The sequence below is a fragment of the Cryptomeria japonica genome, chromosome 11 (assembly GCF_030272615.1).
Source record: "Cryptomeria japonica chromosome 11, Sugi_1.0, whole genome shotgun sequence".
Lineage (NCBI taxonomy): Eukaryota > Viridiplantae > Streptophyta > Pinopsida > Cupressales > Cupressaceae > Cryptomeria > Cryptomeria japonica.
Genome location: NC_081415.1, coordinates 670,550,621 through 670,578,492, shown reverse-complemented (window position 1 = coordinate 670,578,492; position 27,872 = coordinate 670,550,621). Strand labels below are relative to the sequence as shown.

At 38.8% G+C, this 27,872-nt stretch overlaps 1 protein-coding gene across 2 annotated transcripts; it reads right to left on the bottom strand.

Annotated features, from left to right (window-relative positions):
* LOC131070684 (ubiquitin-conjugating enzyme E2 5) lies at positions 1-27,872 on the bottom strand. 2 transcript variants are annotated; one of them, XM_058006278.2, is made up of 6 exons: positions 27,598-27,872; positions 27,375-27,454; positions 1,106-1,220; positions 892-944; positions 606-734; positions 1-327 (listed from the first exon to the last, which is right to left on the bottom strand). In XM_058006278.2, the coding sequence occupies exons 1-6, from the start codon at positions 27,639-27,641 to the stop codon at positions 221-223; spliced, it is 528 nt and encodes a 175-aa protein (XP_057862261.1). In that variant the 5' UTR covers positions 27,642-27,872; the 3' UTR covers positions 1-220. The 2 variants fall into 2 exon arrangements, with proteins under 2 accessions (XP_057862261.1, XP_057862260.1); XM_058006277.2 differs by lacking the exon at positions 27,598-27,872 and having other exon boundaries at positions 27,375-27,551.

The window sequence follows — 27,872 nt, the reverse complement described above, 5'->3', positions numbered from 1 at the left end:
GATAGCAAATATCTTATGTATTATCAATGTACTATGTAGTGTTCCCAACACTAAAGTATGCATTACAGTCCGGTAAAATCTTACGAGGAAAGACTGATTGAAAACCTCTTTCCCATTTGAGGGTTTTGATTTTTACAAGTTGCTGCTTTAGAAACATGTATACCAACTCTTATACAAGAGACTACTACAAAAACATTTCACGGACCTTACAGCCAATAATTCACTCTTCAGAAGATGAATATTCATCTTCATTGAAATCATGGCTGCTGCTCCCGGCATCTTCTTGTGTTGCTGCCCTGTCAGCTTTAGCATATTTTGCACAGTACTCTACAACGAAACAAATTGACAAACTGAGTTGTAAATAGTACTGCCAGTTATATATGAATCCCATCATTAAGCATCTGTTAATACATTTTAAAACCAAGACCAGTGGAAAATATTGAAGTGCATGACTATTAGGATTTCCGGTTCCACCATCCTATCAGATATTGGTATAAGATAGCAACAAGGATGTAAAACAGAAAAGGAGTTACACAAATGATGTGTAGAATTGAACAGCTGGAATTGATTGGGCATTGAAAACACAAGCAACTGATAACTAATACCTTTGACTTTCTTTTCATAAAAATCCTCATCATGCATCAATAGAGAAGCAGCCTCTTCATTCATGGGATCAGTTGGATTTGGATATAATAGAAGCTGAGGAAGAAAAGACTCGAATACATTTGACAAGTCTGCATAAAAGAAACCACATTCAAATAACTTATAAATCAACAACAAACACAAACATGCAAAATCTATAATAAATAAATATTGAACTTAAATATCCACAGTAAACAAACATTAATCATCTCAAAAGAACAAAATAGAAAGAAAGCAACTTCTTCTCACCATACATTGGACTCCAAGCCTGGTTGATTACATCCAAGCACACTGACCCAGACCTTAATTACACACATGTTGAATATGGTTAAATTTTTGCTGCTAAGAGAAATAATTAAGTCCTCTAAAAACCAATGCATCCTTATTTAAAATAAGAGACATTAGAAATAATCCAGTTCTCTTAAGAAAATGCCACATGCATTCAGGATAAATGAAGCCTTACATTTCATCAACATTGGGATGGTAAATCCTGTTAGCAAAGCCTACAGATGGGGATTTATATGGGTATGCCTCTGGTATTTCAATGTGAACCTGCCAGATTCCACCATCATAAGGGCCTGCAGTACAGCATCATCCAAAACTCATAAGTGAAAGAGTTGGTCGTATAAAATCCATTAACGAAATAACAAATATTCTTCTCATAATAGTGTCTCATTGAAAATTTTAAATTATATTAACCAAAATAATCAGCTATAAAGCATCACTGAAAACACATATAATTAGAAGTAGAATAGCTAACAGACTATGGAACTACCTCAATAGGCCTTTGCTATCATCCACACAACGTATTTTACCAAGTTCATGGTATGCACCAACAATTATGATAAGGGTATGATGGTGGTGTACATGGTATGCCACATCTTCCGGTGAGAGATTTATTTCACTGTTGATTTGATTCCAGGGACTTGGTTTATTTCTAAGAATTGATATGATGGCACAGGAATTCTCTTAGTACATTTAGTTAAAGGAAATGATCCAAAAGGGATTTATTAGGCCAAAACTTAAAATACATAAGCCACGCCCTTTCTATCATACTTAGTACACAGCAGATCATGGCTGCTTATAACCTAGCAAATTAAACTATTTGTGGGTTTATCACGGAAACCGACAAGTTTCCTGCATTTTCAGTTATAAATGATGTGTATCACCAGTACAATCATGTATGATAAATAACTAATAGCATTCACTACTACTGGGTTCTGTTTTAGAACAACTACATTTATTGTCTATGTTATCAGATCCGGTTGGTGACCAAATGTATCTGGCTCAAATTCCCCTATAGATTCTGGCATCGTGCATCTATCATTTCCCTTTCTTGAGCATAATTTTTGTTGGTGCCCAGATTTGCGGGCCTCTTAAATTGCATAATTGGCTATGTTTGTGTAATGAAATAACTTGCACAAATGAAGAAAAGAAAATGAAACATGCTGCAAATACTTTATAATAGCTGAAAGTAATAAAGCCACTTCGAGGGGGTGAACCTCCAAATAACTCTAATGAGAACACGCTTCACAGTATGATGATAAAAGAAGACACAGTACCTCCTATATATACGCTACTTGTGCCTAGGATACCACCCAAGCCGACCTAAATGTGACTATATAGGCCCAAGACCAACCTAACTAATTAAATAGCAATGCAATAATAATGATATGACTTAATTAGGAGTTACGGTAGCCACAAGCCGACTACTCATAAGCATATATATACTCTAGGATTAAGGGTGTAGCATTGCCCCCCTCTTCAAATAAGCATTGTCCTCAATGCTAACCAAGTGTGGATTCTTCTAAATGAACTCTTCATCTTCCCAAGTGGCATCGCCAATTAATAGATTCTTCCATTGACTGAGATATTCATTAATTGTTCTAGTTCTCAGCTTCTTTGTACTTATTTGGAGAATGAACTTTGGTTCCAATATGATTCCTCCTCATTCATCAAGCTTTGGTAATATTGTCCATGTAAGAATGTTATTCCCTATTACTTTAAACAAGAAAAATGAAAAACTGGATGTATCTTGGTTGTTGGTGACAATTCCAACTTGTAGGCAACGCTACCTATTTTTTGCATGATCTGGTATGGGCCATAATATTTTGGTAATAACTTATTATTCTTTGTCTATTGCTTCAATGATATTTTCTTGTAAGTTTGCAATCTCAAGAACACCCAATTCCCCTCTTCAAAGCTTCTTTCACTATGATGTTGATTTTCTTGCTGCTTGATTCGATTTTGTGCCATGGCCAAATTCTCCTTGAGTCCTAAAAGTACTTTCTGTTGATGATGCACGTGGTCCTCCACAACTTGAACTCTTGGTGACACCCTGTTGTGACCATTTCACACATCGCCCCATTAGGATGGGGACCCCCTCTTTTTTTTTAGGTTTTGCTTTTCCCTTAGCTAGGTTTTCTCTCTGCTTGCTAAGTTTTGAGTGAGTGAGTGGTCGCCTGGGCTGGGTTGATTAAGGTTTCCTTCAAAGCTCAGTGTAGTCTGGATTTGGGAAGTCAGATATTGTGTACCTTGAACCCTACGGTTGTCGCAAGAGGTGTTTTACCTTTCAGACGAATAAGGATGGATAGAATGAGTAAAGAAGTGGTAGGTCTCAGGTCAGGGTAGGTCTGGATTGATGGTTTTCTTGTCAGACTCTTGTTTTCCTCCCGATCAGAGCCTATTAAGCAGAGTCAGTGGCCAAGGGGAGACTCACGAGGTGATTCAGGGACTGGAATGCATTTTTGCCTTAGGAAGAAGGTTTGAAGCGATAAAATGATGGAAGTTAGCCTAAAATAGGAATTTCGCTCCTGACCCTTCCAAAGGGTCTAGAGCGAATTCCTCTACAAGACACTCCACCTTGACCCAAACTATGAGCTAACCCATTCCTAGGCTTGAATGAAGGTAAAAACACTTGTTTGAATGAAGAAAGGTGAAAATAAAGCCAGGACTTGAGCTCAAAGAAGAATTTCGCTCCTGACCCTTCCAAAGGGTCCAGAGCGAAATTCAGGTAAAACCTTACTTTCTACAAAAATTGGAGCTATATGTCAACCTAAAGGATAAATTTGCATGATCATGATGGAAGGAAGCCTAACAAAGTGTTTCCAAGGCATGAAAAGGAGGAAGCAAGTGGAAGATTAGCTCAAAATGAGAATTTCGCTCCTGACCCTTCCAAAGGGTCCAAGCGAAATTCCTAAAATCCATCTTTTCCTCTCAATTTTGTGTCTATCCAAGTGTGGATCAAGATCGAAGAAGTCCTTAGGCATGGCTTTGATTTTCTTATGATCACCAAAAGTGAAGGAATTAAGCTAAAATTAGAATTTCGCTCCCGACCCTTCCAAAGGGTCCAGAGCGAAATTCTTCAAAACACTCATTTTCCCTTAGCCAAAGTCAAGACCAAGATGGAGATGAAAGGAGAATGATCTATGTTTGTCTCCCAGAGAAGATTGAAGGTGAAAAAAATGAACAATCAAGCCCAAATCACGATTTTCGCTCCTGACCCTTCCAAAGGGTCTAGAGCGAAAATCTACTTAGACCTCATTCCCTTCCTTGTTTGACCAAATTTTGATTTGCAAGGCATGTTGAAAGGAATAATGGACATATTTTTCCTTTGGAAATGTTTGAAGGCATTGAAAAGTGAGGATTTTGACCAAGAATGGAAAATTCGCTGCTGACCCTTCCAAAGGTTCTAGAGCGAAATTCCTTGCAAACCTAGTTTTTTGACCTTGCTTAGGCTTAAAACCTTGTTCCTTGGATGAGAAATGGTGAAATTTATCTTGTAAAAAAGAATGAGATTGAGAAGATGAAAAATCAAGTCAAGAATGAAAAATTCGCTCCTGACCCTTCCAAAGGGTCCAGAGCAAAATTCCTAAAATCACTTATTTTCCTAGCAAAATCAAGTCAAACTTGGGTTTTTATAGCTTGGATGAGTGAGGAGAAGTGTTTTCTTTCCTTTTGAGGTTGATTCAAGATGAAGTGATGGAGGAAGAAGCCTAAAACAAGATTTTTGCTCCTGACCCTTCCAAAGGGTCCAGAGCGAAAACCCTAAAAACCACCTTTTTTTTTCAAAAAATTGAGTGAAGTCAGGCTTAGACAAGGGTGAGAGAAACCATTTGGATTGCCTTGAAAGGACTCTTGATCATCAAAAATGCAAATTTTGAGCTAAAACTTGAATTTTGCTCCTGACCCTTCCAAAGGGTCTAGAGCAAAATTCTGGATAGGTCCTGTCCTTGGTTAGGGTTTTGAGTGAATTTTCCTTTTTAGGCCTTGTGAAGATCAAACCAATGTTGCCAAGTTGATAAGTGGATTCAAAATGAGAGAGTCAAGATGAGTTGAAGCGAAGGAGATTAAAAATTAAGCCTAAAAGGTGAATTTCGCTCCGGACCCTTCCAAAGGGTCCAGAGCGAAATTCACAAAAGGTCATGTTCTCCTCCAAGATAATATTGAGCCAAGCCAGTGATCAAGGTGAATGGACCTTGGAGATTTCCTTAGAGAAGGTTGTCAACTAAACAAAGGTGATTTTTGACCTAAAGAAGGAATTTCGCTCCTAACCCTTCCAAAGGGTCCAGAGCGAAATTCTCATTATCACCTAATTTACCCATGTGAGAAGCTAAAAGGATAGATCCCTAAGCTTTGTTAAACTAAAGCTAGCATATGCTCACTTTCAGGAGGATTTTGGAATAAAAAAATGGGGTAATTGAGGCCTAATCAAGAAAATCGCTCCTGACCCTTCCAAAGGGTCCAAGGCGAAATCCTTGGAGATGCCTATTCTTCACCTTATTTGGGCTACACAAAGACATGATGACCAAATCAAGGTTGTGAAGGTGATGGTAGATGGAGTAAATAAACCTAGGTTGGAAGTTCAAACAAGCCTCCTTGGAATAATTTAAACCTTCCTCATACTTTGAACATTCTAGTGCCTATGAAGAATGTGCCTTCATCAAACCTTGACCAAACTTTAGCATCCACTAGGCTTACCTATATCTTTTCACTAAATTTGCTAATTAAATCTCATTTGGGGGACTAAGACAAATTCGCATGAGCTAAGGCACTTATAAATTGATTAATTATTTTTTTCTAAGCCTTAAAATAAAAAAAAACCAACCTTTAGGCTTTGAAATTGTCCTAAAAATAAATAAATCCCCACTTTAGCACTCAAGACATCTTATTTTTTCTTTATAATCAAGTTGGCCAGCTTGTAGAGGGGTTTTTATTTTATTTATTTAAGCATTTACCAAGTTGGCCTAGTGAAAAACTGAGGTGAGCGCCCTATAAAGGAGAGGTGTGTTTTGAAATCATTAATCAATTATTCATTTTCTCCTATGCAAATTTAGAGAGCAGACCTGAAGGTGCAAATTCCAGCAGATTTAGGGGTGCGAAATTGAGCAGATTGAAGGCAAGTTTCCAGATTTTGAAAAATAATTGAAGGCTGGTTGAAGGCGAACTCCTTGGTGGAAGCTGATTGAAGGTTAATTCATCCAAGGGAAGAGTCTGAAATTCAGATCAAAGACCTCTTATCCAGCAAATTCTCATTTTCCTTTATCCTTTTTCAAGGTTGATAGCTAGAAATCAAGGAAAAGGTATGTATAATCGGATTTTTGAAAGCTTATTCAAGATTTGATTTAATTTTCCATATCAATCCTTTGTAAGGTTAAGTCTTTCACAATCTGATTTCAATTCACAATTAATATTAATTTGAAAATTCATAATTCTAAGGATTTATTACATTATTTTCAAATTAATATTTATCTATTTCCTTGAAAAGACTTAAATCCCATACCTTAAGGTATTATGCTCAAACCTAAATTTAAGCCTTTTGTGTAGGTATCAAATGACGACCCCCAAAGCCAGTGGATCCACTACCCGGCAGGCTCTCATCAAGGAGGACTAGAAGAATGATGATTTGGAGACCAAGATCGTGTCCAAGTGGAGCAATATCGGAGACACCAATCTAGGAAACTTCAATGTGAAAAAGTTTCGGGAAGCACCTTACATCGGCAAGCCGTCACCTGTTGCGAAGAGGATAATTGAGAATGGCATCATCAAGGCCGCAAGTTTCCCTCCTGCAGTCAAGTGTCACGAGTTGATGATCGAATGTGCCCGACACTATGATTCACATTCAAGGACGATTGTAGCTGAGGATGGAACTGTCTTAGCCTACCTTTCAGAGGAAGCTATAAGTGAAGCTTTTCATCTCCCGAAGCAGAGAGACATGATCTACAAAAGTCTGGAAGGAGCTAGGTCTATCTACGAGGATGATCCTGATTCTTGTCTGGACTTCATTAACAAGAATTGGTTGCTCAAAAGCAGACCTTGCCTGAACAAGATTCCCAATACGCCGCACAAAATTGATTTCTAGGAAGAATTCAAGGACTTGATAACCATGCTCAATCGGGTTACTGGTGCCTCTCAAGCCTTCTTCTTCGACAAATGTATTTTCTTCTTCATACAAGTGATTGTGCAAGGAAAAGGAAAGCTCAATTGGGCTAGAATCATTAGTAATAACCTGGACGTGCAATTGAGGAGGCTAGCCCCTACCAAGTCATTCCACATGAGTTCATATGTTATATATTCCTTAGTCAGGAGTTTTGAGTATGCAGGGCTACCACATAGAGGATTTGTTGGAAGAGGACCCAGAGAAATAAGAGTTTGTGATTCTTATGTTCAACTACATCATCCGCGAAAGAAAGGACTACAAGCTAATCAATGACACCTTCACGATGTATATCACCAGGACATTGCAAGGAGGGATTCATCATCGATTGTCTGTAGAGGCACAAGAACTCGTGAAGAAGCATGGTGCATGGTTCATTCAGTTTCCAAAATTCACCTATATCAGGGTCCATGGATGCCCTTCACCTCCCTATATGTTGCCAAGGTATCCTACAGATAGGATAATATTACTTGAAGTGACCAGACAGTTGGCAACCTATGCTAGAGCATCAAGACATAAGCATGGAAATGGAATCCCTATACCTATTCTACTAGGGAGTTCAATTGAAGTATGCCCGTAACTCTCAAGCTGTGGAGGATGCAGAAAAGGAATTATCTCTATATTCGTTCACATCCTTTGCCTCAAGGGAGAATTTTGACCCTCATGGTCACATGGAAGAGACAGTCGGGAAGAAGTACAAGCATGAGTTTCAAGTAGAGGACTTCTGGATGAATGTCCAGGATGATGTAGAGGTCAAAAGAAAGATGCATTCCAGATTACCCTTGGATCTCATCAGAAAATGTAAAATTTATAGAGTAGTCGATCAAGCCCAGGACAGTGGTAGATATATCCAATCTTACTATGAGAAGGAAGATAAAGAAGTGAAGGTAGATTGGAATGAGCCTGAAGTTGTAGACTTAAGAGCATTAATGGATCCCATTTTAACTTTCACTCGCAGATGGGTGGACATACAACATCAAAAGTTGAAAGAGCAAAATGTATCTATGACATTCACCCTAGAAACAAGAACAAAGGAAGGAGAAGCAAGTGTGAGTGAGAATGCTTCTCATTCCAAGGGATCAAAGAGAAAGGAAGGACTTGAGAAGAGAGAACCTTCCAAGAAGAAGCAAAAAGTGAATCCTGACCGTCCATCGAGTACATCTTCTAGGCATGAGAAGGAAGCAAGTCAAGGAGAAGATCAGAGACAGATAGTGTATGAAATTGATAAGTCTATGGAACCCATGGTGCAGAATGATAAACAAGGTAAAGGATAGACACCTCAGCATTCATCGAGTCAATCTCTCTAGGTTGGTGCTAATGAACAACAAGAAGAAAAGAATGATGATGAAGCAACATCTCCTTTCAGGGAAGATAGACCTCTGCCTAAAGAAATACAAGTGAGGGAAAGGAAGTCTTCCATTCCAGATTGGCTAAAGGAAAGGCTGACAAGGGTAGTTGTGGTCGAAGAAGAAGAACAAGTGTTCAACTTGGAAAGTCTCATAGGAAGTTCTCATGAAGAGATCGAAAAGAGGAAGGCCACAAAGATGTCAAAAGTAATTAGAGATGAAGCAGGATCCAGAAAGGTACATATAGCTACACCAGTGGTAGACAAGTATGAGGACAAGATTCTAGCAGAAGAATATGATCTAGAGACAATTGATCTTGGTCCACTTACCTCCGAGCAGGATATGGAAGAAGCAACTGATTCAGTGAGAGCACTTAATGAAAAACTCAAAGAAGAAATGGAAAAGAATAAGAAGCTAGAAAGAGAGGTCAGTGCTTGGAGGAATTATTTTATCCATCTTAATCAACCTTTGAGACAACAGGATCCGGCAATATCTCCTTTGCATGCACTTCCTCTTGAATCAATAAATGAGGCAGAAAGGATAAAGAGCTTGGTCCAACTCATGAGTTCTTGGATTGATGAATCTTACAAGGTAGCCATTGAATTTGCAACAAGAATGATGAAGACAATCCATCGAGCTATCCAAGTCCTTGAGATCATCTATAATCTAATGATAACTGTGGATGCATTCACTCACACTAAAGACGTTATCATCCCGGTCTTGCAAGTGATAAGAAGGACATTGAGACAGATTCTAGCACAAGAGAAGATAATGGATGGAGAAGCCCATAGCCTTCTGCAGTGGTCAACTTTGCTCCAGATGAAGGAAGTTCTTTTCGAAGATATCAATACCAGATGCAGCGAGTCGAAGACACCATCCACCCTATTCAAGACAAGGTGCTCGATGTATTGTGTACAATCTTTGACAGAAGGATAGAGATCGAGACAGATGTGGATGTCCAAGAGTTGGAAGGCAAAATCAAGAGCATTTTCTGCAAGAGAGCATTGTCACAGAAAGGCAGCGAGATCAGATGAATGCTACTATGTTCCTGATTGAGAAGACAAAAGAACTTGAGCCTGGATGGGAGGCGACCCTTCTCACAGCTTTTGATCAAGTCCTTCACTTGGAAGAACGAATGAAGAATCTTCCTGAGATTCCCATTGCTGAGATTGAGAAGATTACGTCCAGATTCATTGAATATGCTAGAAAAGAGCATAGGAAAGGGAACAAGGTTCTAGATGAAAAATTGTTATAAAATGATGTGGCAACTTAATTCCTATTGGGTTGTCTCCTTGTTATTTGTGCCAATTCCTATTGGCTATGGATTGATAATGTTTATCTAAATGGGGACTTTTTTGTAACAAACCCTAATTAGGGTTTAGGTGTCAAAATCTCAGCCGTTGATCTTCTTTTGATCTAGGCCGTTCATTGTATTTGAGAGTGCTATATAAGCCCTCACTCATTTCATTTCAGAGAGAGTTAGAGAGAGATTTAGAATATATAAGTTTAATATTGTCAGCAGCAGAAAAATAAATAGTGAAGAGAGAAAGTTGAACAATTGTTGTTTTATTTGGCTATGAGATCAATGAAATATTGAAGTTATGGTGTTTTATTGCAATTCTTGTGGCTATTTTCATGGTTTCTTCTCTTCTTGAATCACTCTTAGTAGAGATAGCATTTAAGTTTTAAGTTTGAAGGACGAATGTTGTGCTTGATCTTTGATAAGACTCATATTCCAAACTACTAGCTCTTTATTGATTGTAAGAACGCCCTGTGTGGTCAACTGGAAACATTGAGATTGTTTAAAGAAGTTCAATCATTGTCGGAGGCATTGATATGTATCTTACTGATAGTATCTATCCCCTTGGTGATTTGAAAATCATTGAATCCCCTTAGAAGATCGCACCAATTCTAGTGGAGTTGTAATCTTTTGGCAATACTAAAATTGGTAGAGTTCTATCAAGACCAATCATCACTGAGTCATTCTTAGGATTAGTTTAAGAATAGCCTCCTTAAAACCTTTATCTTTTGATCTTTTTAAAACATCAGTTAGTTCTAAGAGAATCCTGTTTCCTCGTTAAAAAAGTAATCACACGAACAAGCTTTCCTTGAAAGTACGTAAGGCCCCTTGTAAAACAATAAACACAACGACCACTGGTGCTTATCCACGAGTAGAGATCCTACATAACAGAACCTTGAAGCTCTTCCGATTGATCCTTTTGCGATATCTTCAGCATTCAGAAACTTTACTTAAGAGAGGATAAGATACCTCTGGGTATTTCATTCTGTGTTTGGTTGTGTACAAAATACACATCAACATACCCTCAATGATGATGTGATGGAAGGAGGCTGATATCCACATGGCGCCATAAAAGGAGACGTTTTTTATGAGCTATGGAAGGAAGTGTTATACCACCATTTTTCTAGTAGTAGCCAATCTAGCCATTGTGATTGCTATCATAAGTGAAACAACATAGATATCCTTCCAAACACTTATTAACAACCTCAGTTTGCCCATCAGATTGAGGGTGGTACAAAGAACTATGAGCCAATTGAGTTCCCAAACATGAGAATAAATTTGTCCAAAAGTTACTAGTAAAGATAGGATTACAGTCACTAACAAAAACCTTAGGTGTACCATGTAGCTTTTGTATATTCTAAAAAAATGCTTTTTCCACTGTACTTGTTGTAAAAGGATATGATAATGCAATAAAATGGGCATATTTAGTGAGCTGATCCATCAGTGCCATAATGACATTCTAACCTTTTGATCTTGGGAAACCTATGATGAAAACCATGGAGACCTCTTCCTAATGCTGGTTAGGAATAACTAAGGGCTGCAAGAGACCCGGTATTTTAACTATCTTCCCTTTATTTCTTTGACAAACCAAACATTCAGCCACAAATTTTTGAACATTTCCTTTTAGTCCTTCCCAAAAGAAGTCTTGCTTAACTCGATATGTTTTCAAAAATCCTGAATGACCACCTATTGGAGACTCATGAACTTCTGTGAAAATCTTTTGTTTGAGAGTAGAATTCTTGCATGGGTATAATCGCTCTTTATACCACAAAGCATCTCCCTTCCATCAATCTAAACTACTCAGATCACTCTGTAATTGTTGAATAAGATTACTTGTAGCAACATCATTTTTCCATTCTTCTTTAGCTTCTACTACCCAATCTGCTTGTAATATTGAAATGGCACACAATAGAGCTTCATCCTTTTCATCCTTCTTGGATAATGCATCCACCACAATATTTTCCTTTCCTTTCTTGTATGTGATCCCAAAGTCCTACCCCAACATCTTAGTGACCCATTTTTGTTACTCTTCAAAAGATAATCTCTATTCCAAAAATATTTTAGCTATCATGATCCATCTCAACTTTGAAGTGTCTTCCCATTAGGTATGGCCTCCATTGTTTGACTGCATGAAGAATAGCTAACATCTCTTCATAAATAAGCTTAAGTTGATTTTTAACCTTTAATTGACAGCTCTCAAAAGCAATGGGTTGACCCTCCTGCATGACAACTGCTCCAATACCATTACCTAAAGCATCATATCTCACAATAAAATCCTTTGTAAAGTCAAGAGTAGCAAGAACTAGAGTAGTACACATAGCAGCTTTCAATATCTCAATGCTGCATTAGCTAACTCATTCCATTGAAAAGAATCCTTCTTCAATAGAGCTATGAGTGGTATTGCTATACAACCATAGTTATGCACAAATATTCTATAGTTCCCAGTCAACCCCTTAATTTCTTAATGGTTTTGGGAATATGCCATTCCACAATATCCCTAATTTTGTTAGGATCCGCCTTTACTCCATGTGAAACTATGTGTCCCAAGTACTCCACCTCCTTGAGACCAAAAGCACACTTGGAAGGCTTAGCATATAACTAGTGATCTTAAAGAACTTGTAGTGCTATATCAACATGATGTAAATGTTCCTCCCTGTCTTGCTATAAATTAATATATCATCAAAGAACACTAATACAAAATTTCTCAAAAAATCCTTAAAGATGGAGTTCATCAAACTTTGAAATGTAGATGGTGCATTAGCAAGACCAAAAGGCATGACCTAAAACTCATACTGACCCTCATGAGTCCTAAATGTTGTCCTGGGAATGTCTTCTTAATTAGAATTTGGTGATAACCCGATCTAAGATCTAACTTGGTAAAAACAATAGCTCCATTCAATTCATCTAATAAATCATCAATGATGAAATATCCCCTGCAGTGGATTGATTGAAAATACGAGGGATATTTGCTGATAACTGACTTTCCAATCTGCATGTTATGTGGTTTATGTTTGCATGTTATGCTGATAGGGTGTCTCAGAATTTTTCAGATTGGAGTAGAGGTTAATCAACCACACATTTCTCATGAAAGAACAACTACGAATGATAATATGATTGCCAAGAATGCATATACAACTGATTTACTTAAATTAGACACACAATCATGCTCCTACAGCTAGCTGACATTACACCAAACAGTTTGCAGGAAACCTCAGACAATCATATAATCAAAATGCTGCCTTATTCCTCCCTTCTTATTCAAATGATTATCAAATGAGTTCTTACAATAGCAATATTATGACCAAAATCTACCCACTTATCACTCAGAAGTTCTAGAGACTAATGAAAGCCATGATTATTACAGCTAACTGAAATAAGTACATAGAATGTTTGACAATAAACCTGGAAAAGATCGCCTAACTCGATTTTTGAAGAAGCAAGCAATATCATGGATTATGAAGCCTCCAATCTGCAAATCGAACTTGTCTTCAGAAGTCGCCCCTGCTGTAATGAAGATGGACTGATAATAATTGATGGACTGCTGCTAGCCTCCAAACTCTTCTCCAAATTTGATCGCCTTTACCCCTCAAATGTGGTGCTATCCTCCTTCATGTGATTCAATGCCAATATGGAAAGCTGTAAGCAAAATCATGGGAACTTGACAGTCTGATTCAAATTGTCTCAGATCTGAAATTGATGCAACATTCTACTTATTTCTCCCTTCAATCACTCCCAAATAGAATTGCCTTATGCTTCTAAGGCTAGCGATGTCTTCCAAAGTGAACTTCAATGCTCAAAAAGGGAGATAAAGGAAAATCGAGACTATGTAGGGAGAAGTCGATTTTTATCTAAGACCTGCAAATCGATCAGCTCTCACCCAATTTCATTTCCAATGATCTACAAATAAAATTGGCCTCTTACTTCAATAGGAATTGATGCATTTGGGACAACCAAAGTGATAATCTGAAAACATCATGAATCCCAACTGCCATGAAAATTACAAATAACTCGATAGGCACAATATGGAAGACTGAGTATCTCCCACTCTCAACTGCAACCCCTTGGAAGTTCTTTCACCTCCTCAGTTATGCGAATCATAGGGAGTTTTTGTTCCCAAATGATTAATCTGCAGAAACCCTTGGCTCCACAAGTCTACACAAGAGAAGATATCCAAACAACTAATGATGAACAATGAACCAACCTCCTCTATTTATTCTTTTCACAACCAATCAATTGGTTCCTTCTAAAAGATTCTTCTCTTATCCTATTGTTACACTTTATTATTTTATTACACATATTAATTAATTTAATTGCACTTAAAAATATTATTACATTATAATTAAGTGCAAATGTCTCGCAATACATGTAATCTCCTTATTTCACCGTAAAGTCAAGTAGACACAAAACGTGAAGCCGCAAATCATTGCCAGCCGACCCCCTAATCAATCTCCTTGGCCCACGAGGGTCAAGTGATAGGCCAATCCCGTGAATGTCTGTGGACTAATGAGAAGAGGACATTACAGTCCGCCTTCCCTGAAATTGCTTGTCCTCAAGCAATCTCAATGCTGGATGCTGCAGAATATCCTCTCTCACAAGTAGCATCCTCAACTGGCAAATCTTTCCACTTCACCAAATATTCCCTAATGACTCTGCTCCTCAATCTGCGCTCCTTGAAATCAATGATGGTCTTAGGTACTAATATCAATTTCCCCTCTTCATCAAGTGGAGGTAGCACTGTGGAAGGTTTAACATGATGTCCTATTGCCTTTTTAAGACGTGACACATGAAAAACATTATGCATCTTTGCATCTGCCGGCAGCTCAAGATAATAGGCCACCTCTCCAACTCGCTTGACAATTCTGAATGGCCTATAATAGCACGGCTTGAGCTTCTCTGCACCACTCTTCTTAAGTTTGGACTGCTTGTACGACTGCAACATCAAATACACTATGTCACCCACGTCAAATGATCGCTCAACTCACTTCTGATCGGCATACTGTTTTTGCTGATTTTGTGCCTTCTGTATATTTTCCTTCAATGATCTCATAATGTCCTGACTTTCTTGAAGATCCCTGGCACTCGATACTCTACTGTCACTCAGCAAAAGATCCAAGAAGTTGGGCGTATCATACCCATACAAAGCCATGAATGGTGTCAAATGGATGGACGTGTGGCAGGTAGTATTATAACCATAGATGGAACACTCATAGAGTACTCAATGAGTTTTAAAAACTCGCCGAGTTTTTGAGCTCTGCGAGTTTTTACCACTTTAACTCGCAACAAAATCTCTCCGAGTAATCACCAAGTTTTTTGCAAAAACTCGACTCGACTAAAAAAGAGGCCCAAACATGTCAAAAAAATATCTATTTTTTTGTTTTTTCAGGTCAGTTTCATTCTCTTCATCAGAATATATACATGAAATATAACATTCAAGTATAAGAAAGGAAAAAGACTTATACTTTAAGTTATGTTTTATGTATATATTGGCAGGATGTTTGAGAGTGGTTTCAGATCTCTAGGAGTTATAATGCAAATTCTAGGTTTTAGAAGATCTTTTAATTTTTCAGACAGTCAAATTTCAGTAATCATTATGCTCCTATCAACATTCTGTCGCTCTCTCTATCTCACTCACTTTATCTGCCTCGAATTTTAGACCTATCTATCTCCCTATCACTCTTTTTCTATCCCCCTCTCTACCACATTCCATCTCACTCCCTCCTCTCTCCCCCAAGATCTAGACCTATCTCTCTACCGCTCTTTTTCTCACCCTTAGACCCTAATGAGGGGTGCTACTCTCAACCTAATTTTAATTTGCAGATGCTTGGTGGCAAAGTTGGGGTGGAAATACCTCAAATCTAATAAAAATTGCCCTCAAAATCTTATGTTAACCTTGTAATTCATCGAGTTGTGAGTGCAATTAGAGCTTGTTTGAAGCCATCGACACGAAGAAGAGGAGCAAGTTAGCTCAAAAACGCCTCAATGACCTTGTCTTTGTGCAATATAATCTTCGATTGTGCATAAGGAAGGTAGAGGAAGTAGTAGGTGGTCCACTTAACTTGGATGATATTGATCCTTACAATGATTGGACATCACAGGAGCGACCTCCATTGTTTTACGAGGATGACATCATTGATTTGGAGAGGCAGGCTATGGAGGAGGAGGGGGGTGGATTTGGTTTCATGTTGGATGACATTGAGGAAGAGGATGAGGATGAGGAGTCATTGCCAGCGCCACAAGTAGGTGGAGACATAGCTCCATCCAAGATGGAGGATGAGCCGGCCATACTGAGCGAGGAGGCACAGTCACGCCCACTGCAAACTTCTAGGACTAGACCCTCTAGTTCTACCTCTCCCTTAGTTTTTGCTAGAGCTGGGAAGAGGAAGTTGTAATTGTAATTTGTAATGATGTATTTACTTTTGGTTTTACAAAAACTATTTACTATTTTGCTTCCAAGCTTCCAGCCATCAACATTCCTCATGAGGATGTGATTTTGTAGACACTTTGCATTTAAGTATATCTAGAATCAACTTGTTTCTTTTGTGTTATCATTTATTGACTCATTGGATGCATCTTCTCATTAAAGTTTGCCAAAAAAAATGCATTTTTTACTAAATTTAAGCGTGTTTTTAAGTTGCCAAGTTTTTCCCAAGTTTTTTTCCTAGGGGGATGGTGAGTTGAGCTGAGTCACGAGTAGTCCAACTATGATTATAAAAATATTCACAAAGATGCAACCACTTCACCCATGCCCGCTGTTGTCCGACTATATAATTTCGTATGTAACCTTCCACCCATTTGTTCACATTCTCTGTTTGTCCATCAGTCTGTGGGTGGTAGCTCATACTAGGGGTGAGCTCAGTACCACTGAGTCTAAACAACTCCTGCCAAAAATTACTCATGAATCTGATGTCCCTGTCATTGACAATAGTCTGTAGCAACCCATGAAGTCTGAAAACCTCTCAGAAGAAAAGATCTGCCACCTGTACTACTGAATGAGTAGCTGAGATCGGAAAGAAGTGAGCAAACTTTGTAAGACGATCAACAACCACATAAATACAATCACTGCCGTGAACTCTAGGCAATCCAAAAATGAAATCCATCGATAGACATTCCCACTTCCTATCAGGAATGGGAAGTGGTTGGAGAAGTCCTGCTGGATAAGTATGTTCTTGCTTGTTTTGTTGACAAACATGACACTCTCTAACATACTGAAGAACATCGGACTTGAGCCCTTTCCAAGTGAACTGTTCCCTTACCTGCCTGTATGTCTTTATAATATTCCCACTATTTAAATTTTTTTTTTTTCAAAGCAATATCACAATCACACCAATCACCCGTTAGGGTTAGAATAATGAAATCCAAACAACTGGAAGGAACCCTACACTTTCTAATCACCGAGAGACTAGACTGGGAGGGTGAGAGCATACGATAGCAGGGGATTATTAGAGATAATTTGCTGAACTGCTGAAATACAATAATTGGCGGCAAACCAGCTCCCTCCGCTTATCCAGCGGGAAAGCAGGGAACTTGGCGGAAACCAGCCAAGAGAACAATACTTCAAACACAAATCACTCTACCGCAATATTTCAGCGGGAGGATTAAATACACTGAACAAACTCAACTCGACCGCTTATGCGGCGGGAGGACCATTACAACCAATATCACTGAACCGCTTATGCAGCGGGATGACTGAGTTACAAAATATTAGATATAGGCGGCAAGCCAGCGTCTTCCACTTTTCAGCGAGATATGGAGAATACTATCCAGAAACGGTTAGTAGTACTACTACTTAACCTTACAATAGAGACGGAAGATAGAGTAGAAGTATAATGCTGAACACATGAGATAATTATCATCAAACTAACTCAACACCAAAAAAACAGTAGGCTGGAAATGCATAACCAGCAACACATAAACTCACTAAATTATTCACATCTCACTCATATCTCCTTCAATTCACCCCAAATCACTCCCAAACAATTAGTAGAAAAGCAGGGACTAAGAACACACCAAAAAGAGCTACTAAACACCCTGTAAACACCCTGCGTGCATCCCAATGCACTTCCCAGGAACCACGCCTAAGCTAGAAATTTCGATTAGCAAAAACAAATCTAAGACTCCAAATAAGGGGCTGCAAACTTACACGATATATCACCAATAGCATAAAGAGGGTTTGAGCCAGTACCTAGAATGAGTTGTCGCTCAGGCAGGGAGGTATGATCGAAAACTTGCTTCAACCACAACAAACCAACAACTCCAGAAAACACACCACTCCAAAATACTGAAAATACACACTGAAAATGTCACAAGAATACACCACTCAGCTAGGTACTATATCTCAAGTACGAAACTGGTAATACTAGGGAGCCACACTTTGAAGCTTCAAGTTCATATGCCAATTCGACAGCATAACGATGCAATTTTTCAAGATGCCCAAAATGAGAGCCCAAGGCTTATATTTATAACTTCAAGCTCCCCCAAATTCAGATGCAAATGGCGCCCAAACTCAACTCAAACTCCTTTCATTTCATTTCAAGTCTTCACCCAACATGGTGCCCACTTCCCTTCTTCCTAGGCAGAGTTCGAACTTTACCTTTGGTGACAATTTTGCAACATAAAATAATATAACATGAGATGTTTTATCATCCCCAATCGCCACCAAAAATTACACCATTGACTTAGGAAAATAACACATTGATATCAGATAATTATTTTTCCCTAAGTCATCCTCAATACATTTAATTAGTAAATACAAATATTTAAATATTAAACCTTAGAACAAGGAAATAATATTTAATTAAATCACTTATGACTTCCATACTGATCATCAACAAAACTAGGATGAAGTGGAGTAAAGAAGACCATAGAACTGCTACAGGATTAGGAACCTATCCACTGCCACAAATAGAAATGCTCCATACTGCCACTTACTAAAAATAGCAAGTCATGAATTACTCCTTCGAAAAGCATGATGTTCGCACCCAGAGACAGAGCTTGGAAAGCTTAGTAAGACAACATCATCCAAACATCCAAACCCTAACTTACTAAAAATAGTAAGTTCTTGCTTCACCAATGTTTGAAACCCTAATTCTCCATTCCACATAGCCTACAGGTCTCCGGAATAGGCCAATGGACCACTGAAAGCACATCATTGAGAAGGGGACATTACAATCCGCCCTCCCCAAAATTTCTTGTCCTCAAGCAACTGTAAGGCTAGATGCAATAAAATCTCTTCATTTTCCCACGTAGCATCCTCTGCTGGCAAATTTTTTCACTTGATCAAGTATTCCTTGATCACCCTTCTCCTCAAAGAACACTCCCTAAAATCAAGGATAGCTTCAGGAATCAAAACTAACTCTCCCTCCTCATCAAGCAGAGGTAACTCTGTCGAAGCAACAACATTATGTCCAAGAGCCTTCTTAAGGCGAGACATGAAATACATTATGAATCCTACTGCTCGCCGGTAGTTCCAACTCATATGCCACTTCTCCAATCCTCTTGTTGACTCTAAAGGCCCATAGAATCGTGGTTTAGAATTCTCAACTCCATTCTTCTTGAGAGTAAATTGCTTGTAGGGTTGGAGCCTCAAATAAACAATGTCGCCCACCTCAAAGGTGCGCTCAATTTGCTGCTAATCAGCATACAACTTTTGTTGATTCTGCGCATGCTGGAGATTGTCCCTCAACGTCCTCAAAATATCTAGACTCTGTCACATAATATCCTTCGCCTGAGGGGTTCTTCTATCACCAAATATCAAGTCAACGAAGCTAGGAGCTTCATAACCATATAGTGCCATGAATGGTGACATCCGGATGGACATGTGATAGGAAGAGTTGTAGCAATACTCTCCTAGGTGAAGCCATCTCACCCATGTATTCTGCTGCTCCGAGACATAGTTTCTAAGGTATCCTTCGAACCACTTATTCACTATGTCGGTCTGCCCATCATTTTGTGGGTGATAACTTGTGCTTGGAGTGAGCACAGTTTTACATAATTTGAAAATCTCTTGCCAAAAAGAACTTAGGAACTTGCTGTCCCTATCACTCGCAATGTTCTTTGGTAACCCATGTAACCTGAACACCTCTCGAAATAACACTTTAGCAACCTAAGCTGCTGTGAATGAGCTGGTGATGGCGAAAAAGTGAGCAAACTTAGTTAGTCTATCCACCACCACATAAATACTATCCTTCCCTTGAGCTCGTGGCAACCCAGTGATGAAGTCCATGGATATGATTTCCCATTTTTTACTGGGAATGGGCAAGGGTTGTAACAAACCAGTTGGTAGGGTGTGCTCATCTTTGTTTCTCTGACATGTATGACACTCCTTGATGTACCTCAAAACATCATTTTTTAGTCCCTTCCAAGAAAACCTCGGATCTGCCTGTATGTCTTGAAGTAACCTTGGTGACCAGCAAGGGGAATGTCATAGAAATTCTTCAAAATCTTCTCGTTCAGCTTAGATTCAGCCATAATGAAGATCCTTCCTTTGTATAGAAACAATCCCTTAACCAATTTGTACTTTTCATCATGAAAAGTACCCTCTATGATGCTGGTTGCAAACTGATTTTTGGCATAATCAACAAGCAACAACTCCCTCCAATCAACAGTAAGCTCGCACAATGAGCTCAAATGGGGCCTTTTGAACAAGGCATCAACCACAATGTTATTCTTTCCTTTGACATACTCGATATCAAAGTCGTAAGCCTGTAGCTTACTCACCCACTTTTGCTGCCTTTCGTTCAAGTCTTTCTGATGCATGAAGTGTTTAAGACTGTTATGATCAGTCTTAACGACGAACTTACTCTCCACAAGATATTGCCTAAACTTTGCAAGGGCATGCACTATGGCAAACATCTCCTTGTCATATATCGAATATAGCCTTTCAGGCCTTCTCAACTTCTTGCTTTCAAAGATTATAGGATGCTTGTCTTGCATGAGGACTGCACCAACACCTTCTCCAGATGCATCACACTACAGTTCAAAAGGCTTGGTGAAATTAGGTAGAGCCAAAATAGGGCAAGAGCTCATGATCCCCTTAAACTGATCAAATACTGTCCGTGCCTTTTCTGACCATTCAAAAACTCCTTTCCTTGTAAGATTTGTGAGGGGGGCAGCCAACTAAGAGTAGCCCTTCACAAACCTACGATAAAAACCACAAAGACCCAATAATCCCTTTAAGTGTGTTATATTCTCAGGAGGAGGCCAATCAATGATAGCTCTAATCTTTTCAAGATCTACCTTCACACCTCCTGCACTGATAATGTGACCAAGGTAGAGCAATTCTTCCATTCCAAATTCACATTTGGACTCCTTTGCAAACAGGGACTCGGATTCTAGTATGCTCACCACTTCATCCAAGTGTTGTAAGTGCTCGTTTCAAGATTTGTTGAATATGAGTATGTCATCAAAGAATATGAGCACGAACTTCCTTAATTGTTTCTAGAAGATTTTGTTCATGCATGACTAGAATGTGGTAGGGGCATTAGTCAAGCCAAAGGGCATGAGTAGGAACTCAAAATGCCCAAAGTGGCATCTGAAAGCAGTCTTCTCCACATCTGAAGCTCTCATCCTAATTTGATGATACCTCGACTTGAGATCAATCTTTGAGAAGAACACTGCACCATGTAGCTCATCAATTCTCAGGATAGGATGCCGATTCTTTATAGTTTTCTGATTCAGGGCTCGGTAATCCATGGACATGTGCATGGTCCCATCCTTTTTTTTCACCAAGACAACAACCGAAGCAAATGGGCTTTTGCTTGGCCGTATGTAACCCATGTCAAGCAGCTCCTGGATTTCTTTCTCACTCTCATCCTTCTGCTTCTTGGGATGCCGATAAGGAGTATTCATAACCGGATTAGCTCCTTCTTCAAGCTCAATGATGTGTTATGCACCTCTTTCAGGAGGTCTACCAGGAGGTGGATTCTCAAACACCTTACTTCTCTTGGTTATCAAAGCCTGAATGTCTTTGGGATAGCTCCGATTCTCTTCTAGTGATTTGGAGGGCATAACCATGACCTTACGTCTGTCTGTGATCAATGCTTGAATATCTATAGAATAGCTGCCCTTGTCTTCCAATGGATTTGACGGCATTATCAAACACTTTGCTGCCCACTCCACTTGGTTATGGTAGATCAGCCTCTCCATCCTCTTCAATGAAACAACTCAAAGTCCACCATTTGACATTCCTCTCAATACCACCTTCTTCCCATCAAACATGAATTTCAGCTCCATGGTTTGCAAATTTGATGTGATCTCACCAAGAGATTTCAGCCATTGAATCTCGAGGACTGCATCATCAGTCCCACCAATGTTAACCACAAAAAAACATCTCTAATTTCATGATTTCCCAACTTCAAAGACATGTTGGAAATCATCCGGTTGCAAGATATAGTGGAGCCATCAGCTACCATGACTTTGAAGCCTTCTACTTCCTCTGCCACTAGCCCCCTCGTTGCAACAATTCTCTCATCAATGAAGTTATGAGTCGCTCCTGTGTCAATGAGAGAAATGACACGATGCTCTCCTATCACACCTCGAACTCTAAAGGACTCATTCTTGTGAATGCTCGAGAGTTGAGCAACCACTCCTTTGTCTTTTGACTCAATTTAGGCCCTTCAAGAGCCTCTTCATACTTGTTGTCCTCAATTTCAGTCTGCTGTTCTGACATTTCAGAATCTGATCCATTTGCAGAATAGCACTCCATTTGATACAAATTGCCCTTCTCATGACACTTATGCCCTGGGGCCCAAGGTTCCCTGCAAGAATAGCAAAGATTCTTCCTCCGGAGCTCTTGATGGAGCTCATCATCCATTCGTGAAGGAAACTTCTTTTGATTTGTAAACTTCTTCTTATCATTTCGGAAAGGCTTGGACTGAAATTTGTTCTTTGGGGCAGCCAACTCCATGCTTCGAGCCTTTTTGATTGCATCAGCCAAGGTGGGCGGGTCAAAGGATTTTACCCAACCTTTCAATGGTTCTTCAAGTCCCTCAGTTAATAGGACCACCAACCTCTTCTCCGAGATGCTACTAACCATAACTGAAAGACTTTGAAACTCATTTATGAAAGTGTACAAAGAACCTTGCTGTTTGAGTTGAGCAAGTTCTCTAAATTTCACCTCTAGGTCCTTGGTATCAAACCTTTCAATGAGCTTGTTGGTGAAATCAGCATATGTGGTGATCAAGTTATGACCAAGGGTGACCAACCCATGGTACCACCATTTGTGAGCCACTCCATCCAAGTGCAAAGTAGCGAACTTGATGGCATCTTCTCCAGGCATAGGCCTCAAGGACAAATAATTGTCCAACTTCTGTACCCACGCTCTAGCTGTGCTCTTAGTGCTTCCATCAAAATGTGCTAGAGTCGCCCTTCCAAGAGCTTGTTGATAATCTCTTGGGGCAGAAAACCTGTTGTCATTCCTCCTTCCTCGCTTCATTTTCTGATTCATGAACTGATCCAGGGTGAGGATATCTCGGATCTCTCCAAGGAGAGAAACATACTCCATATAGCTGTTCCTTATTTCATCAGCTGTAGGTATCTCAATTTCAGCTTGCTGTGCTTCTCTTGGAAGGAAGACAAGTTGCAGAGGTCTTGGGGTTGAACCTCCACTGTTGCTCCCATTGTTACTCCCATTTCCATTTCCTACAGGAGCATTAGAAGTACTGGCTTCCAGTTCATTGTTGGGTTGATTAGGGGTCCCAACAATATTCTTGTTAAGTTTGGCCAGCAATTGAGACATCATATCCATCATGGCATTGAATTGCCTCTCAGCCTTTTTGTTAAGTGCCTCATTCTGTTCTGCAACCTTATCTGCCATCAAATCTACTGAATCTGCAAAATCTACTTCTTTTCCTCTGTTTCTCAATACCTCTGAAAATGTATCTTCTTCCGACACTGAAGGAATCTGAAACCGATGTCTCTTCTATTCTTTGTTGTAGTAACAAACGTTTCTATCATTCATGGAGAACTCTGACCACTTTGAAACTCACAGGCTAGCAGGAAAACCAACTCTAATACCACTGTAATATTCCCACTTTCCGGATTTAGACAATTCTTCATAATTGTTTAGTCTTCAGTGTTTGCCTGTGAAGAGCCTACCAAAATAGACTTTCCCAAAATAGTAAGTGTTTCAAAAGGTTAAGATTAGGGCAAAATAGGTTAGGAAAGCACTTACTAAAAATAGAAAATTACTAAAAAATAGAAACTTCTAAAAATAGTAAGTTTGATTTTTGGCAAAATTAGACCAACCCGAGAGGTAGTGAAATCCCTAAAAAGTAGGAACTTTCTAAAAATAGAAAGTTGCTCAGAATTCTCTCAAATTTCATGTGTAAGTTCCTTAAAGGGTCCTGATTTCGATACAACCTTCAACTTTTCCAAAACCCTAAAGGAAAGGTCTCAAATCCAAGGTTGAAGGACAAAACCCTAAAACGGACAAAACGAGCTCCAGACTTGGCCAAAATTGCTCAAACGAGTTGCAGTCTTAATCAAATTGACCCCACAACACTTGCAAACCAGAGAGACTTGAAGAGACTGCTGCGAAAAGACCCAAAAAACAAAGCCAAAAGACCAAGAGGGCCTAAAAAGTAGGGGGTCCCCATTTGCAATGGGGTGATGTGTGAAAATGTCACAACAGGACTTCCATCAATGGGAACATTTAACAAGGGAATATCTGAATAAAATTGGCTTTGTTGGACCAGCAAGAGGTGGTATGTGTTTATAGGATGAAGAGGCCATGGATCATCTCATGATTCATTGCCCCTTTGCACATAAGTGCTGGATGTGGCTTTGTGCTCACCTAGATAAAGGGTTTTTATGGATACTTAAGTTGTTCACTACTTGTTTTTTTCTTCATTCTAAATCTGTCTTGTCATGCTTATTGGCAGTCTGCCCATCTCTTATCATATATCACATTTGGAAAGAACGCAACCAAAGAATTTTTCAAGGCAAGGCCTTGGGGTTTGATTCTTGCATGGCTAAATGTGAGACTGCCATAGAAGAATTGGTGGCGTCCAACGTCAAATTCAAGCAACAATCTGTTAAAAAAAAATCTTATTGAGATCAAGAGATGCCAAAATACTGGCTGCAGCTTAAGCTTTTGCCAGTTGATTGACCACTAGGAAATCATTCTCTCCTCTGCCTAGTGGCTCTCTTAAATTGAATTTTTATGGTGCTTCATGGGGGAATCTAGTCATTTTGGGGGCAGGATGTGTCATTAGACACTCCTACAGGATGGTTAAAGCGGCTTACAAAAAACTTAGCCATGAAGTTGAGCCTCAAGTGTTGGTCTTGGCTCTCCAATTGGAAATTCAAAGAAGCATAAAAACCATTCAGATTGAAGGCAATTCAATGCTCATCTTTCATGCCATCCAAAACAAAAAGTCCCAGAACTGGAAACTTGTAAACATTCTTCATCAAGCTTGGCTTCTCCTTGATGCTCTGGAAGAATACACATTCAACCATTGCTTTTAGGAAGCTAATGGTGTTGTGGATTTTTTTGGCAAACTATGTAATGGATCCTGTGGAAACACTTATGGTGGACTCCTCTAAGGCTAAATGTAAGCATCTCCAAGAGAAGTGGAATTCTTCTAATATTGATAGATTGTGTACAGCCCCCTCCTGGAATACTGATATGTCATCATTCATTTAACAATTGCCCTGATTTGAGATGACTGTCGTCACTTATTGATGAATCTAACATGCAAAGTTATGATTAAAGGCTCTTTTATTGAGGTGACTTCGTTACATGAGTTCACTTGACAAGATCTGCAGTAGAAGACTATTCTGCCTGTGGAAACATATATATGCAGACAAAGCAAGTTTTTTTATGGGCAAAGAGAGCTGTAAAATTCTTCTTTGATCATGCAAACCTAGTTCACTTTGTTGAGAGGGTGTGTGTGTCTCAGGTGGCCATATTGTGATCGAGGGTAGTGAATGAGTCTCTCTGGCTTTCTATCTCTCATACAGTATAATGGTTGGTTCTGTAGCTGTCAACAGTTAAGAGTTTTCTTAGTTAAATGTATATACAGAATAGAAGATCTAGAGTATTGTTTCCTCTGGTTTTGTGTATAAATCCCATCTTAGGTGGCCTAGATTACTATGAATCTGGTTTTTGTATGCCATTCTTGTTTTTATGTAAGTCGAAAACTTGGTTTATTAATGAAATGGGGAGGACCCCAAGCTCCTCTATTTATGTGTAAAAAAGAATACTAGTACATCTTATCAAAATGCATTTGATTCCATGTAAGAAAATTCCTTTGAAAGATAAAGCAATTATTATTGAAAGGATTGCTTTTGTAATCAACACTGTATGTTTTTTAATCAACATTTTTTATCGCACTCAATGATCCATCATCAAGAAGAGGAGAGTGAAGGATTGAATTGCAAACATAACCTTAAAAAGATGTAAGGGGGAGGAATTAATAGGATGCCAAAGAATGAGGAACAGACATGAGGAAGAGGGGGTGTAGAAAGATAAGGAAAATAAAGTAGATGAATGAAAAATCTATAAAATATAGAAAGCATATATAAACTTAAAAAAATCTATAACAATAAAAGAAATTATATATGAACTTATTATCTTATATACATATTACATACTCAAATAAACTTAAACATGTTTACTCATATGGTTATTTTTTTCGGTTTATGTAATCTTCTCTTCTTATAGATTTTTCATTCATTTACTTTTGTTTCCTTCACTTTGTTCACCCCTATTCCTCATGTCTCTCCCTTGTTCTCCAGTCCTGTCACTTCCTCCCCCTGCCTCTTTTTAAGGTTATGTCTGGAATCTAATCCTTCATTGTCCACTTCATCACTGGGTGGGATCCAAAAACATACATAATTGATTCTAAAAGCAATCTTTTCAATACTACATTGACCGTGGAAAACTCAAGTCAACTAAAGCAATTCTTGTAGAAATATTTTAAGTGACAATGGCAGTTTCATTTCTTAATGTAATTGAACCTGCATCATTCTAAGTGTAATGCAATTCCAAGCACCAATTTGAAGTTGTGGGTGAAGCAATTATGTTATGTTTGTATCCTCTGTCTCAAACGAAGGTTTTAACTTTTAACCAGTAGTGGCATTTGACATGCCACTTCAAACAAATTGTATTTCTATCATTTCACTTGTAAATGTAAATCCTCAAATAAATCAGGGATATTCAGGAATGTGTTAGTGTTAAGTCTAATGCCATGCAAGGTTTCACATAAAGTGCATCCAAAGGATTTGAATTTGTCCCATTTAACTTACAAATGCAAACGTACACCCAAACATCAAACCAAGATTTCTGGCAAGACGCTTAAGTTCCTTTCACATTGTAGCTTTCACGGTATTAAATTGAAAGCAGGGTATAGCCGTACAAGCCCAATGCACTGCATGGATTACCGGGCCATTATTTTTAAGATAAATGGCACCCAGGTTAAGAATGTGGGCATTGTTTAAGGTGTGGGGTGTTTGAAAAGTTTGCCCAACATTCAAAACGTCCCACTCCCCACATTTGCACAGGCTAGTTAGAAGCTGTCTAAATTGACATGAAAGGGGTTTAACAGAGAACAGTGGAACACATAAACCACCAAAGAAATTCTAACTCATCAACCAGCAATTAACTAGACATTGTAATTTCCATGAAAAATTTAGAAAGTTTGACAAATACTGTTTGGAGGTCCTTTGAGCTCCACGTACAACTCGGCCAGGCTATCATTCACCAACTCTACTTTGTAACCGCTCATCATGCTGGCCAAGACAAATACACCACTAGAATAAAAACCCGCATACATAAATCTCTGTAAACAAGGAAAAAGGAAAGGAAGATACATATAAATTTGAATCTGTTAACACTGTATAACAGGACAGAAAGGGTATCTCCAATAACTCACAGTTTCATGACGTCCATGTCCCGACGCAGGTTAGAGTTAACCATGGTAGCAAAGATGTAAACACGGATCGAAAAAGAAGGGGATTTTGTTTTCTCTTTTTGTTTGTGATTTTAAATTGGGTTAGTAGTTTTTATGCATAGAGAGTGTCTGTTTTAATTAAACGCTGGGTAAGAAAAAGCATTGACGAGGTTGGTGGAGTCATCGCCCCCAAGAAATGATGTAGATTGAAAACGATTTTCTTTCCTCTGTTGTCAATCATTACATTTTATGGCTTC

Excerpts from the sequence above, each read along its gene's own strand:
- LOC131070684 (XM_058006277.2), bottom strand. The coding sequence starts at position 27,537 with ATGTATCTTCCTTTCCTTTTTCCTTGTTTACAGAGATTTATGTATGCG. Across the intron at positions 735-891 it reads GGCTTGGAGTCCAATGTATG|ACTTGTCAAATGTATTCGAG; the intron begins GTGAGAAGAAGT and ends TCTTTTATGCAG. Across the intron at positions 328-605 it reads TTATGAAAAGAAAGTCAAAG|AGTACTGTGCAAAATATGCT; the intron begins GTATTAGTTATC and ends GTTTCGTTGTAG.